Source organism: Elephas maximus, chromosome 11 (assembly GCF_024166365.1).
Source record: "Elephas maximus indicus isolate mEleMax1 chromosome 11, mEleMax1 primary haplotype, whole genome shotgun sequence".
In the NCBI taxonomy this organism is placed as follows: domain Eukaryota; kingdom Metazoa; phylum Chordata; class Mammalia; order Proboscidea; family Elephantidae; genus Elephas; species Elephas maximus.
Genome location: NC_064829.1, coordinates 114273438 through 114288766, shown reverse-complemented (window position 1 = coordinate 114288766; position 15329 = coordinate 114273438). Strand labels below are relative to the sequence as shown.

The 15329-nt window shown below is 42.9% G+C and overlaps 1 protein-coding gene across 1 annotated transcript; it reads right to left on the bottom strand.

Moving 5' to 3' along the window:
- Positions 1 to 6805: 6805 nt before the first annotated feature.
- Positions 6806 to 7795, bottom strand: LOC126085985 (free fatty acid receptor 2-like). The gene has a single exon (XM_049901901.1). It carries the CDS (start codon positions 7793 to 7795, stop codon positions 6806 to 6808), a length of 990 nt encoding a protein of 329 aa, XP_049757858.1.
- Between the last annotated feature and the right edge of the window lie 7534 nt (positions 7796 to 15329).

Sequence of the window (15329 nt, the reverse complement as noted above, 5' to 3'; positions counted from 1 at the left end):
TATTGCATTTTGTTAATGAGTCTTCTTCCAATCTTGATGCACCCTTCTTTTTCATATAGTCCAGCTTCTCCAATTATTTGCTCAGCATACAGATGGAATAAATATGGTGACAGGATACAACTCTGACACACACTTTTCCTGAATTTAAACCACTTAGTATCCCCTTGTTCTGTTTGAATGACTGCCTCTTGGTCTATACACAGGTTCCTCATGAGCACAATTAAGTGTTTCAGAATTCCCATTCTTCTTGATGTTATCCATAATTTGTTATGATCCACAAAGCCAAATGCCCTTGCATGGTCAACAAAACACAGGTAAACATCTTTCTGGTATTCTTTGCTTTCAGCCAGGGTCCATCTGACACCAGCAATGATAACCCTGGTTATCTAAACAGTTTTGTTGCTTTTTATTACATCTCATGATGAAATAGTTGCTTTTTTTAAGTCTTATATTTAATACATCAAAAAGCTTTGCATTTGATCATATAGACCTTAAGCTCACATTTCTGAGAGTGTAAGTGGCATTAAATTTTAACTACAATATTTTGAATCACTGAACACTTATACACCAGGTAGCTTAATGTTTTATATATGCACAATTATATACATAGCCTCACACGTCTATAAGTTTGTCGTACTGTGGTGGCCTGCATGCTGCTGTGATGTTGTAAGCTATACCACTGGTATTTCAATATCAGCAAGCTCAACTATGGTGGATGGGTTTCAGTGGAGCTTCCAGACTAAGCAGACCAGGAAAAAGGACCTGACAGCCTGCTTTAAAAAATTAGCCAAAGAAAACTACATGAAAGGCAGTGGAACATTGTCTGGTACAGTGCCAGAAGATGAGCCCCCAGGTTGGAAGGCACTCAAAATACGACTGGGGAAGAGCTGCCTCCTCAAAGTAGAGTTGGCCTTAATGACATGAATGGAGTCAAGCTTTCGGGACCTTCATTTGTTAAGTGGCTTGACTCAAAATGAGAAGAAACAGGTGCAAACATCCATCAATAATCAGGACATGGGATATACGAAATAAGGATCTAGGAAAATTGGCAGTTGTCAAAAATGAACTGGAACACACAAAGATCAATATCCTAGGTATTAGTGAGCTGAAATGGACTGGTATTGGCCATTTTGAATCAGACAGTCATACGGTATACTAAGCCAGGACTGATAAATTGAAGAGGAATGGCTTTGCATTCATTGTTAAAAAAACATTTCAAGATCTATCCTGAAGTACAGTACTACCAGTGTTAGGATAATACCCACACTCCTATAAGGAAAACTAGTTAATATTACTATTATTCAAATTTACACACCAACCACTAAGGCCAAAAAAAAAAAAAGGCCAAAGACGAGGAAATTGAAAATTTTTACCAACTTTTGCAGTCTGAAATTGATCAAACATGCAATCAGGATGCATTGATAATTACTGGTGATTGGAATACGAAAGTCGGAAACACAGAAGAAGGAACAGCAGTTGGAAAATATGGCCTTGGTGATAGAAAGGACGCCGGAGATCGCATGATAGAATTTTGCAAGACAAACAACTTCTTCATTGTGAATACCATTTTTCGACAACACAGACAGCAACTATACAAATGGCCCTCACCAGATGGAATCAAATTGACCTGACCCAAGCCTTGGTGTTTTCGATTGCCTCATATGCATGTGAAAGCTGGACAAAGAATAAAGAAGGCTGAGGAAGAATTGAAGCCTTCGAATTATGATGTTGGCAAAGAATATTGAATATACCATGGATTGCCAGAAGAACAAATGAACCTGTCTTGGAAGAAGTACAGCCAGAATGTTCCTTAGAAGCAAGGATGGCAAGACTTCCTCTCACATACTTTGAGCATGTTACCAGGAGGGACCAGTCCCTGGAGAAGGACATCACACTTGGCAAAGTAAAGGGTCAGCGAAAAAGAGGAAGACCCTTCATGAGATGAATTGACACAGGGGCTGCAACAATGGGCTCAAGCCTAACAACAATTGTGAGGTTGATGCAGGACTGGGCAGTGTTTTGTTCTGTTTTATGTAGGGTCACTATGAGTTGGAACTGACTCCATGGCGCATACCAACAACATACATACAGCGGAGCAAACATAGTGTGTCATTTCACTCGATCAGCGGTTCTCCAACTGCTCTTAAAAATTACTAAGGACTCAAAAGAGTGCTTGTTTATGTAGGTTATATCTATTGTTACTTACCATATTAGAAATTAAAACTGAGAAATTTTTTTAAAGTATTAATTTAATAATAATAATCACAAACCCATTACATGTTAGTATATATAACATATTTTATGGAAAATAGCTATATATTTTTCAAAAAGTTGTGAGAACAGCGGCATTGTTTTATATTTTTGCAAGTCTTATTAACGGTTGGCTTAACAAAAGACAGCTGGATTCTTATAACTGCTCTGAATTCCATCTGTTGCACTACTGTGTGCCATGTCACCTCTGGGAAACTACTGTACATGAGACAGAGAGAGAGAATGAGAGTGAAAAAAGCAACTGAGATCTTGACACCATTATGGAAATAGTTTCAGCCTCACGGAAAGGTGATCCCTGGGTCCCTGAGGTGTCTGAAGACCACACTTTGAGAATTGTTGCATTATATTCACATAATTCAATGCCATCTGGGCTGGCTTTTTTCTTGATGGGCGGTATTTCAGGGGAAGAAGGCAAGAAGGAACAGGGGAACCAACCGAGGAACCCATAACCTCATATTAAAATGTCTAAGATAACCACTAAATTAATAGAAATAGAGCATATATTTTCCAAGTCAGTGGAGGAATAAATGAAATGAGAACCACAGCAACCATAAAACTTAATCCCAAAGAAAGGCTCAAACCAAACCAAACTCACTGCATCAAGTTGGTTCTAACTCATAGCCACCCCTTAGGGTTTCCAAGGCTGGAAATTTCTACAGAAGCAGACTGCCACATCTTTCTCCTGGAGAGCCGCTGGTGGTTTCGAACCCCCGACCTTTCGGTTAGCAGTTGATTGCTTTACCTACTATGCCACCAGGCTCCTTCAAAAAAAGGCAAGAGGGGAGAAAAAGGAAATACTAAAATGTGGGGAAAATTGCACAAATTAAGGCGGTAGAAGTTTCGTTTTTTCAAATGAGTGTAGTCACTTTGTGATAATTCATCTGACTTGTGAACTTACTTGGCCATATGTTTATGCAGGTACATTTCATTATGTGTATGGACTTCAACGAAGGTGTTTAAAAATAAGACGGCAGGCATAAATCAAAATATATTTAAGGGGACAAAGAGGTACAGTTAAAAGACAAATATTGTCCGATCCTGAGACCAGATTTTTCAAATCCAACCACTCTATATACTGCTTATAAAAGACACATCTAAAAGATGAGGATACAGAAAGATTGAAGGAAAAAAGATGCACAAAGATGTACCAGGCAAATATTAACAACGACAAAAAAATAGTTGGTGTGGCTATACTAATGTACTAGTTACTAGGGTTGCTGCAACAAATAACCCCACATTTGGTGGCTTAAAACAACAGAAATGTATTCTCTCACAGTTCTGGTGGCCCGAAGTTTGAAATCAAGGTGTAGGTGGGGCCAGGGGCATATCTAAGGCGTGGCAGGTATGGAACGTGCCTTGGGTGCCACTCGAAGCAGGGGGACGCCGTTGAGCAGTTTCTATTAAGCCAATATGGCTTCACGTCCTTCCTCAAGCACAGTAGACACAGAGGCGTGGGGGGCGGGTGGCGGCTCAAGGGAGGACAATTGCCCCTGGCCCACGACCAAGGGGGTGCCAGATGAGATGCTGGAATGATATTCAAGACGCCACAGATATGAAAGGCGCCTGACTGAGACAGCTGGACAAGAGGAAGGAAGGCGTTTCTGCTGACGCATCGCTGCTATCAACGTGGGTTCATCTTGAAATTGGGGGGAGGGTGCAACTTAAAGATTGCCCCTGGGTGCTTGTACTCTCCCTACGCCCTTGGCATAGGGGTTTCCAAGGCTGTAAATCTTCATGGAAGCAGACTGACTATCTTTCTTCTCTGGAACAGCTGGTGGGTGGGAACCTCGATCTTTTGGTTAGCAACCGAGCATTTAATCACTGCACCACCAGGGCTCAGATAACAACAAATGTTGGTGAGAGTGTGGGAAGATTGGAACTCTTATTCATTGCTGGAGGGACTGTAAAATGGTACAAGCACTATGAAAAATGGTATGACGCTTCCTCAAAAAGAGAAATAGAAATACTTTATGATCCAGCAATCCCACTCCTAGGTATATACCCTACAGATCTAATACAAGAGACACAGACAGACATATGCACACTTATGTTCATTGCAGCATCATTCACAATAGCAAAAAAAAAAAAAAAGGAAACAGCCTAAGTGCCCTTCAGCAGATGAATAGATAAGCAAAATGTGGTCCATACATACAATGGAATACCGCAGCAACATAGAAAACAATGATGAGCCTGCGATACATATTACATCATGGATGCAGCTGGGGGGCATAGCGCTAAGTGAAAGAAGTCAAGCACACAAGGACAAATACTGCATGATCCCACTTTTATCAGAACACAAGAATGGATATACACACAGAGACCAACGTTCATTGGTGGTTATCAGAGATGGGGGGGATGGGGAAAGGGAATCACTTTCTAGATCGTAGATACTTGTTATTTTCGGTGATGGGAAAAGTTGCACAGACAGGGGGTATGACGAGCACAGCTTGACAAAAGTAAACAATGCCACTAAGAAGCACACAGAGAAAAGGATGTTTGTGCTAAGGAATATAACATACATAATTTGGCAACAGCACTAACAATATGGTCACATATGCAGGTACGAAGGCATGTATGTGTATTGGTAGGTACAGGTGCACATGAATTTGGGTACAGGTACCCAAACCATTGCCGTCAAGTCAAATCCAACTCCTAGCGACCCTACAGAACAGAGCAGAACTGCCCCATAGAGTTTCCAAGGAGTGCCTGGTGGATTAGAACTGCTGACCTTTTGGTTAGCAGCGTAGCACTTAACCACTATGCCACCAGGGTTTCCTACTGATGTATCTATATGTATGTACAGATATGTGTGTGTATACATATATATTCATAGAGGACACAGTTACAGATACTTCTCAGACATAACCATACACCTTTTGAGGTTGCTTTTCTGGATTTGAAGACTTAGGACCTTAGTCTCATGGGACCACTTAGTCAATTGTTATAATATAGTTCACAAAGTTTATGTTCTGCATCCTAGTGAGGTGAGTAGAGTCTGGGGTCTTAAAAACTTTCGAGTAGTCATCTAAGATACAACTATTGGCCTCTACTCCTCAAGGGCAAAAGAGAAAGAAGGAGACCAAAGTCTCAGAGGAGAAACTAGTCTATATGGCTAATAGCCTACCCAAGCCACAGCTCCATCTACCCCGAGACCAGAAGAACTAGATGGTGCCTGGTTACCCCTACTGACCATTCTGATCAGGGCCACTACAGGTGCACCCTGATAGAATGGGAGGATAACACAGAAAAGAACTCAAATTCTTTAAAAACCCAGGCTTTTTGAACAAGTTGAGTACTCTCTGAGACTATCGCACTAAGATTCTCTAAAACTTGAACCGAAACTATCCCGAGTCACTTTTTAGTGAAATAAGATTGGTACACAAAATACAGGATATTAGGTGTGAGTATGGTACTCCATTAAAAAACCATCTACATGAGACCAAAAGGCCAACAATTACCCCAAAGCAAAGATGGGAAGATAAGGGGGCATGTATACCAGAGCACTGGAAATGGAGCTACCAGAACACAATTAAAAGAGTGCTGGCACATTACAGAACATGTAACTAATGTCACTGAACAGTTCATATAGAAATTGTCAAATGGGAACCTAATTTTCTGTGTAAACATTCACTGAAAACAGTAAAACATTATTTAAAAAGAAAAGATCGATCAAGGAAAAAAGAAGGCACAAGTACACAAATTAAGGATTTGAAATAGGACACAACTAGTAAAATATATCCTGGCCTGAATTTTCTTCTCACCAGCTCTGATTCTTCTCCCAGTGACTGATTCTTTCCTTGCATTTTTTGTAGACCTGAGCCAGCAAGTGCTTTGATTGGAATGCCGGTCTTCCAGGTCCACATGCAGGATCCTACCTCGTTCTGCTGACACTTGCCTGTGTTGTGATATGCGGACCTAGCATGTGGAACCACCTTTCTGAATCAGGGCCAAGGATAGAACTAAGAGCCCTGCATTAGATATGTGTAAGCAACCATCTCATATATGCTGAGTGGAGAAGATGAAGAAATTCAAGACTATCAAGTAGACACATGAGACTATGTGGGCAGCTCCTGTCTGGAGGTGAGATGAGAAGGCAGAGGGGGACAGGAGTGGGTTGAATAGACATGAGGAATACAGGATGGAGAGGAGTAGGCCCTCACATTGTAGGGAGAGCAACTAGGGTCACGTAACAATGTGTGTATAAGTTTTTGTGTGAGAAACTGACTTGAATTATAAACTTGCACTTAAAGCACAATAAAATAAAATAAAAAAGTATTCCAAGACTATGATATTTCAGGATAGATGGATTTATAATTTACCATGAGACAGTACCAACCATAAATAAGGAAATGCCATCAACCCCCAGGGAACTAAATAAAAGCACACTCATCTGGTGGATGAGTTGGGTTTGAGATACCCACTGCTCTCCTTTGCCTTGTAAACTGGGAACAGGAGCACTTACCCCAGTTCTATGTCATTTTTCAGCTTTTTATGCATCTCCCCCGCCAAACTATGTAACACCAAACTGGAAAACCTAGTCTCCTGTGAAGATGACATTGCTTGTGCCTAAGCTCTCATCTGCTTTCGTTGTGGCTCTCTCTTGAGTTCTTCTCCTCCAGCACCCTGACAGAGAGGTACCCCAATTCTGCAGCCTCTGTAACCCTTTATCAAAGTCTCTGCGTACCAGTGAGGAGGAGAAATAGAAAATTAAGGGGTCAATGCACGCATTGAGAGCACTTAGCAACACAGCGTATGCACGCCAAGTTACGCTTTGCTTCTTGAAGAACCCCACCACATGAGACACATTGTAGGGCCCAAAACAGACCAGGAAATTGAAGAGAGTCACAGCAGCCAGCCCCACAGCTCTCCAGCGCTTCTGGGCCCCCACTTGGGACCTGGAGAGCATGATGCGCACAAAGCGCCAATAGCAGAAGATAGTCACCACCACGGGGATGAGGAAGAGGACCATGCAGAGCTCCAGCCGCACAGGGACTACCAAGTCCAGTTGCTCTTTAGTAAACTTATCATAGCAGGCAGGGAGCTCTTTGGCATGATTTACTGTATCGCTGGTTGGTAAATATTGGACAATGATCACAATGCTACAGTGTCCCAAAGACAAGACCCAGGAGACCACAGCAGCCATCACTCCATACACCGGCCGGCGGGAGAGCTTGTAGTGCACTGGGAAAGCCACACTTCGGTAGCGCTCGATGCTGATGCCTGCCAGGAGCCACGTGCTGCAGTAGATGCTGCTGTAGAAGCCATAGCCAGTGAGGGCGCAGAGTATGTCGCCCAACAGCCAGTGGAAATTGTACATAGCCTCGACCATCTTGAAGGGCAGCAGCAGCAGGAGGAGGAGGTCTGCCAGCGTCAGGTTGAGCAGGAGGATGTGGATGGGTGCAGGGTGGGGCTGACGGAGCCGCCTGGCAAAGGCCCTCAGGGCCAGCAGGTTGGCAGGAAGACCAATGAGAAACGATATGATATAGACAAAGAGAGCCGCCAGGCTTCTGGAACCCAGGGCCATCTTTCCTGAGGAGACAAAAGGTGAAGTCAGAATCCTCTCTGATCATGGGCTTCCCAATGCCAGACCAAAGTGAATCCATCTGAGCTTCTTTGCGCACCCTTCCAGCTGGCAACTGTTGAGCTTCCTATGTTTGCCATTGTGTGTCATGGACAAAGAGGCTGCCTTTTTTACCTACCAGATTCCTTCTTTAGCACCCTCCTCCTGAGCATTTCCACCCCACCAGGGAAAAAGTTGCTTCCATAAGCATTTTGATGTCCCAGAAGTCTACACAAAAAAAGTTGTGAAGTCTCCAAGACCCCACTAGAAAAGGAAACTCAGGAAGACATTGACATCCCCTGTTTTGTTCAGCACTGCAGCCCTAGTACCTAGAATTATGCCTGGCACATAGTAGGTGCTCAGCAAATATCTGTTGATAATTCAATGGATACATTAACTGAGGATATTTTTAATGAACTGAGGAGACAGTTATTTTATCAGGAGGAGCCAGGAAACTGAGACTATCTCTGAGTTTCCCAAGTTCATATTCTACACTCTTAGCCCAGCTACGGCATTTTTCTCTCTTTGCCTCTTTTCTCTCCCAGCATCAGTGCACTTGAACACAAGACTCTCAGCTTTAGCTCTGGAAATGGGAATTTGGCTAAGCCTGAGAGAAAAGTAGCTTAAGCCTAAGGTTAGCTCCGGATGTTCAAGCTTCTTGATTCCATGTCGAGCCTTTCAAAGAAAACCTGTAGGTTTGGGTGGGGTAATGGAAGGGGCCTGACCTGGGCAAAAGGATTGAAATCCTAGCCATGGTTCAGATCAGTCATGTGACTCTCGGAAAACAGCTCTAACCGCTTTAGCCGTCAGTACCCATTTTCACCACATAGAAGCGCTGGTTTCACCAGGGCTATCACTGTTCCTAATATACACGACCTGCAAATTCACTCTTGCTCTCCTCTTGGAGATAGCATATAGGCATTAGATTTATGAAAATCAAGAGTTGCCTTAAACTTCCTCTAGTTTATCATTAAATTGTAGGCATTTAAAATAAAACTTGAGTCTTTAACCTATATCTGGTAGCGTACTACTTATGGGTGACTCATCTGCATATCTCATTCCTACCTTTGAGAATCTCAGAGGTAGAGGACCAGGAAGATTCCCTGCCTTGTTGGGGCCAAGCTTGTCTATTTTTCTACTCATGTTCTCACCTCTTCCAAGACCCACAAAAGCATCATCTCTCTCTACACTTTTCCTGGCCCCTTTCCCATTTCTCTGACCTCTTCACTCTCTTCCTTAGAGAATAAACCCCGTATACTCCTCCCTTTTCATAAGAGCTTGTCGACATGCATTCCTTCTATCCTAGCTCTTCTTAAAGTTGTAATCCCTGAAGCCTCTTCCCTGAGCATAAGCAGATCGGGTGCCTTGCCTTATCCTGGAGGCAGATGATGGCTTTTCAAATATGTCAGGTTTCAGAAGCAGGTGGAAATCTTGGCTAACTGGACCACCTCATTCTCTTCCATGGCTTTTATACCTAGTAGGGTTGCGTAGTCAAAAAGAGGAAGGTGAGTAGTTGAGCCTTTTCTGAGGCAGCTTGACCCTCTTGATCCCCCGCAAAACTCTGTCCCCAACAAACTTAATTTATCTCTCTCAGAATCCAAATCACAACTATTCTTTCAGGTTTCTTCCTACTCGTGGATTCCAAGTAATCTATTACATTTTTTTTTTTTTTTTTTTTTTGGTGGCCAATTATTCCAAACCATTTTGTACATGCATGAGTTTCTTACTACCTCTGTTCTTTCTTCACCAGCTCCTTCCCCGTGTTTCCTCTTAAGGCCCCTGACAGGGTCAATTTCCTGTTCTGTTTCCAGGAGGCTCCAGCTGAAGCTGAATAATATCTTAAGCATTGCTTGACTTCCTCCAGCCCACCAGGTCCATTCTTACAAATTATGACCACAGGCAGATGATCCAGAAAAACTCCCTGAGCCCAAGGGGGAGTCAGGAAGAGGCAGGCTCTGCGATGACCTGTCCACCCATTCCCTCTCTCAGTGAGTTGTGCCCAGTCTGGGCTGTTTTCTCTTCTCACTGTTGTTGTCTCACCAACCTGTGTAGGGTCTACATTGTTCCATCATCTCTGGTGGTGCCTTTGAGGCAGAAATATGAAGATATGGAGACACAGGGAATGCTTTTGTCCCTCCTGAGGGAATGTGTGTGTTTTACTACTGGTTCACTGGCCCTATCAACAGAGACTGTTGTGCTTCCCTCTGGACCCAAGAGGAGTGACCCTCAGCCAAGCTCCTCCCCTAGAAAGGATCTCTTGTCGTTTAGGTCTTTACTCACTGATCAGCAGTATTCACCTGGGTACCCAAGTTGTCTCTCTACATTCCTTCTAGGTGGTCCTCCCTCACCCACACAGCACTTGTCCTAAAAGGAACATGCAGAAAATTGTTTTGGATGCTTGGTGCACATGAAAAGAATGCAACACAATTATCTTTTAGTCTCACCAATTTAATTTGTGCATTTTCCTATCTGCATTTGATTAAACACCAGAAACTTACTGGAAAGGCAGATATTACCAGATAGGGTGTTCTCATAATCCTAAATACTGGGAGACGGCCCTCTTTTCCCCATGCCCATCCTTAACTATGCAGAGCTGACTCCCACTTCAGGGCAGAGCTGTAGTAGAGTCCTTTCTTCTAGAGGTGCCTGGGTAATTTCCAAGGCCTCAGGAGTCTCTCAATAGTCCCCTTTTCTCCTCCTTAGATAATTTCACCCCTTCTTATCTGTTAGGGTTGAGTATAGATGTGATTGACTCTTCTGAAAGTGGTTGTTTTGAAGTTCATCCATAGTCAAAATACCTAACACAGTCTGTGATATATAATAAGCCAAAAAAACCAAACCCACTGCCTTCGAGCTGATTCTGACTCACAGTGACCCTACGGGACAGAGTAGAACTGCCCCATAGGGTTTCCAAGGAGCGACTGGTGAATTCAAACTGCTGACCTTTTGGTTAGCAGCTGAGGCCTTAACCACTGTACCACCAGGGCTCCGCTTGTATATCGTAGACGCTCAAATACTATGGAATGAGAAGTTGCAAGCTGGATGCGCCTGTAAAAGCTTGCTAGGTGATGATTCAAGCAGAGATTGCTGGCCTGCCACTGAGGTCAGAACATACTTTTTTGCCTCTTTATCTCCATTCTGCATCCGAGTCATGGATATTAGTTCGTCTTTGGTGCTGGGGTCCCTAGGGTCACTGGAGTAGAAGGGAGGATTCAAACTAAGTTGGTTTGCAGAAGTATATGGGAGTGGGCAGTGCAACATATTAAGTCTAAGTCAGATTCATTCATAATATTTATTCATGTGAGGTTCCTCTCCATGATGCCACATCATTCACAATCACTCTACTTTCCATTCATGAAATACTTTGAGCTTTTACTCTGTGCAAGACACCGCTCTGGGCACTGGGAATATATGTGAACATGACAGACAGTAAACCAATAAACCAACTAACTGGATAATTTCAAGTGATATGACTTATGAAGGAAGTGAAGCCCTTGTGGCACAGTGGTTAAGAGCTACAGCTGCTAACCAAAAGGTTGGCAGTTTGAATCCACCAGCTGCTCCTTTGAAACCTTATGGGGCAGTTCTACTCTGTCCTATAGAGTCGCCAAGAGTTGGGATCAGCTTGACAGCAACGGGTTTGATGAAGGAAGTAAAACAAGAAAATCGAGAGAGGGACCGGTATGAAAGTTTTTAGATAGAGTTGTCAGGAAAGGCCTGGTCTGAGAAGGGATATTTGAACTGATGAGAAGCCACCAGCCATGTGAAAGAGCTTTTCCAGTATAGGAAACAGTGAGCGCTAAAGTCCTGCAGTGGGAACGTGCTCCCTGAGTCAGACAAACAGAAATGGGGCCAATGTGGTTAGGTATAGAAGATGAGGTCAGGCTGCTCAAACTTGTGATCCATGATAAGAGGTCCCAGGACAGAGCTTGAAAGTGCTGACTTTAGTTTGAAGATCTGTTCTCTCATCTGCTGATCTTATCTTTCTCCCCTGGTCTTTGCTGTGTCTCTATAAGCTTTTGTAACCAATCAGAGCCTGACAACCCCCCTCCGGCAACACCAACCCACATAGAGCCATACTGTCCTCTTCAGTATCCGGCAACAACAGACAGAGTGAAGGTCAGAAGTGAGACACCGAACACAGGGTGGCTGTGACACAGCTGTATGTACCAACAGGGGAAACAAAGAGGAGAAACATGGATCCAGCCAGGGAAGTGGGTTTGCTACTCGTGCTCTCATTTGCTTTATAGCTAGGTTTCCTGTACAGCTCAGCCCACAGCAGTTCAACTGTATTCCTTTGGTGATTTTTAAAAATTTGCCTGTGGTTAAAATGTGCATAACAAAATGTGTGCCATCTCAGCAACGTCTACATGTAAAATTCAGTGACGCTGATTGCATTCTCGAGCTGTGTAACCACCCTCGCTAACTTTTTTCCAAATCGTTGCACCACCTTTAACATAAACTCAATGTTTCCCCCAAAAAAACTCCCCTTTACCGGTCCCCACCACCGCTGGTAACCACTACTAATCTTTGGCTTCTCTATATTTGCTTGTTTCATTTAAGTGAGATTATATAATATTTGCCCTTTTGTGACTGACTTATTTTGCTTAGCATGATGTTTTCAAGGTTCATCCATGCACCTGGACTTCCTTTCTCTCTATGGATCAGTAGTATTCCATTGTGTATATATACTACATTTTGTTTATCCATTCATCTCTTGATGGACATTTCGGTTGTTTCTACCTTGTGGTTATTGTGGAAAGTGCTGTTATGAGCATTGGTGAACGGGTTTCTGTTGGCATTCCTGCTGCCTTCACTTCCTCTGGGTATATACCCAGGATGGGGATTGCTGGGTCATATAGCAGTTCTACGTTCAGGTTTCTGAGGAACTGCCAGCCTCTTGGTTACCTAGTGCTGCTCTAACAGAAATACCTCAAGTGGATGGCTTTAACAAAGAGAAATTTATTTCTTTTCAATAAAGTAGGCTAAAAGTCCTAATTCAGGGTGTCAGCTCCAGGGCAAGGCTTTTTCCCTCTGTCGGCCTTCTCCTCAATCTTCCCCTGGACAAGGAGCTTCTCTGCGCAGGAACCCCGGGTCCAAAGGACATGCTCTGCTCCTGGCACTGTTTTCTTGGTGGAATGAGGTCGCCCTGTCCCTCTGCTTGCTTCTTTCTTTTGTATCTCAAGAGATTGCCTCAAGACACACCCAATCCTGTAGATTGAGTCCTGCCTCATTAACAAAACTGTAGCCCATTCTCCCTCATTAACATCATAGAGGCAGGATTTACAACATATAGGAAAATCACACAATAATGGGAATCATGGCCCAGCCAAATTGATACACACATTTTTGGGGGGACATAATTCAATCCATCTGGTATTCTCTGCTTTCAGCCAGGATCCATCTGACATCAGCAGTGATACCCCTGGTTCCACGTTCTCTTCTGAAACCGCCTTGAATTTCTGGCAGTTCCCTGTCAATATACTGCTGCAGCTGTTTTTGAATGATCTTCAGCAAAATTTTGCTTGCGTGTGATATTAATGATATTGTTCTATAATTTCCACATTCGGTTGGATCACCTTTCTTGGGAATAGGCATAAATATGGATCTCTTCCAGTCAGTTGGCCAGGAAGCTGTCTTCCATGTTTCTTGGCATAGACGAGTGAGCACCTCCAGTGCTGCATCTGTTTGTTGAAACATCTCAATTGATACTCCATCAATTCCAGGAGCCTTGTTTTTCGCCAATGCCTTCAGAACAGCTTGGACTTCTTCCTTTAGTACCATCACTTCTTGATCATATGGCACCTCTTGAAATTGTTGAACATCGACTAATTCTTTTTAGTATAATGACTCTGTGTATTCCTTTCATCTTCTTTTTTTTTTTAATAATTTTCATTGTGCTTTAAGTGAAAGTTTACAGGTCAAGTCCGTCTGTCACATATAAGCTTATATATACCTTACTCCATATTCCCACTTACTCTCCCTGTAATGAGTCAGCCTGCTCCCTCCTTCCAGTCTCTCCTTTCGTGATGGTTTTGCCAGTTTCTAACCCTCTCTACCCTCCCATCTCCCCTCCAGACAGGAGAAGCCAACACAGTCTCAAGTGTCCACCTGATACAAGTAGCTCACTCTTCATCAGCGTCTCTCTCCAACCCATTGTCCAGTCCCTTCCATGTCTGATGAGTTGTCTTTGGGATTTCATCTTCTTTTGATGCTTCCTGCATCATTTGATATTTTCCCCATAGAACCCTTCACTATTGCCACTTGAGGCTTGAATTTTTTCTTCAGTTCTTTCAGCTTGAGAAACGCCGAGCGTGTTCTTCCCTTTTGGTTTTCCATCTCCAGCTCTTTGCACACGTCATTATAATATTTTACTTTGTCTTCTCGAGACGCCCTTTGAAATCTTCTGTTCGCTTCTTTTACTTCATCAATTCCTCCTTTTGCTTTAGCTGCTCGACATTCGAGAGCAAGTTTCAGAGTCTCCTCTGACATCCATCTTGGTCTTTTCTTTTTTTCCTGTCTTTTCAATGACCTCTTGCTTTCTTCGTGGATGATGTCCTTGATGTTATCCCACAACTCACCTGGTCTTCGGTCACTAGTGTTCAATGCATCAAATTTATTCTTAAGATGGTCTTTAAATTCAGGTGGGATGTACTCAAGGTCATATTTTGGCTCTTGTGAACTTGCTCTGATTTTCTTCAGTTTCAGCTTGAACTTGCATATGAGCAATTGATGGCCTCTGGCCTTGTTCTGACTGATGATATTGAGCTTTTCCATCATCTCTTACCACAGATGTATCCAATTTGATTTCTGTGTGTTCCATCTGATGAGGTCCACGTGTATAATAGCTGCCGTTCATGTTGGTGGAAGAAGGTATTTGCAATGAAGAAGTCGTTGGTCTTGCAAAATTCTATCATTCGATCTCTGGCATTGTTTCTATCACCAAGGCCATATTTTCCAACTACTGTTCCTTCTTCTTTGTTTCCAACTTTCGCATTCCAATCGCCAGTAATCATCAATGCATCTTGATTGCATGTTCGATCAATTTCAGACTACAGCAGCTGATAAAAATCATCTTTGGCCTTAGTGGTTGGTGCATAAATTTGAATAACAGTCGTATTAACTGGTCTTCCTTGTAGGCATATGGTTATTATCCTACCACTGACAGTGTTGTACTTCAGGATAGATCTCAAAACATTCTTTTTGACGATGAAAGCAACACCATTCTTCTTCAAGTTGTCATTCCCAGCATAGTAGACTATACGATCGTCAGATTCAAAATGGCCAATACCAGTCCATTTCAGCTCACTAATGCCTAGGATATCGATGTTTATCAGTTCCATTTCATTTTTGATGATTTCCAATTTTCCTAGATTCATACTTCGTACATTGTAGGTTCCGATTATTAATGGATGTTTGCAGCTGTTTCTTCACATTTTGAGTCGTGCCACATCAGTGAATGAAGGTCCCAAAAGCTTTACTCCGTCCACATCATTAA

Coding starts and splice junctions, on each gene's coding strand:
- LOC126085985 (XM_049901901.1), bottom strand. CDS start 7,795: ATGGCCCTGGGTTCCAGAAGCCTGGCGGCTCTCTTTGTCTATATCATA.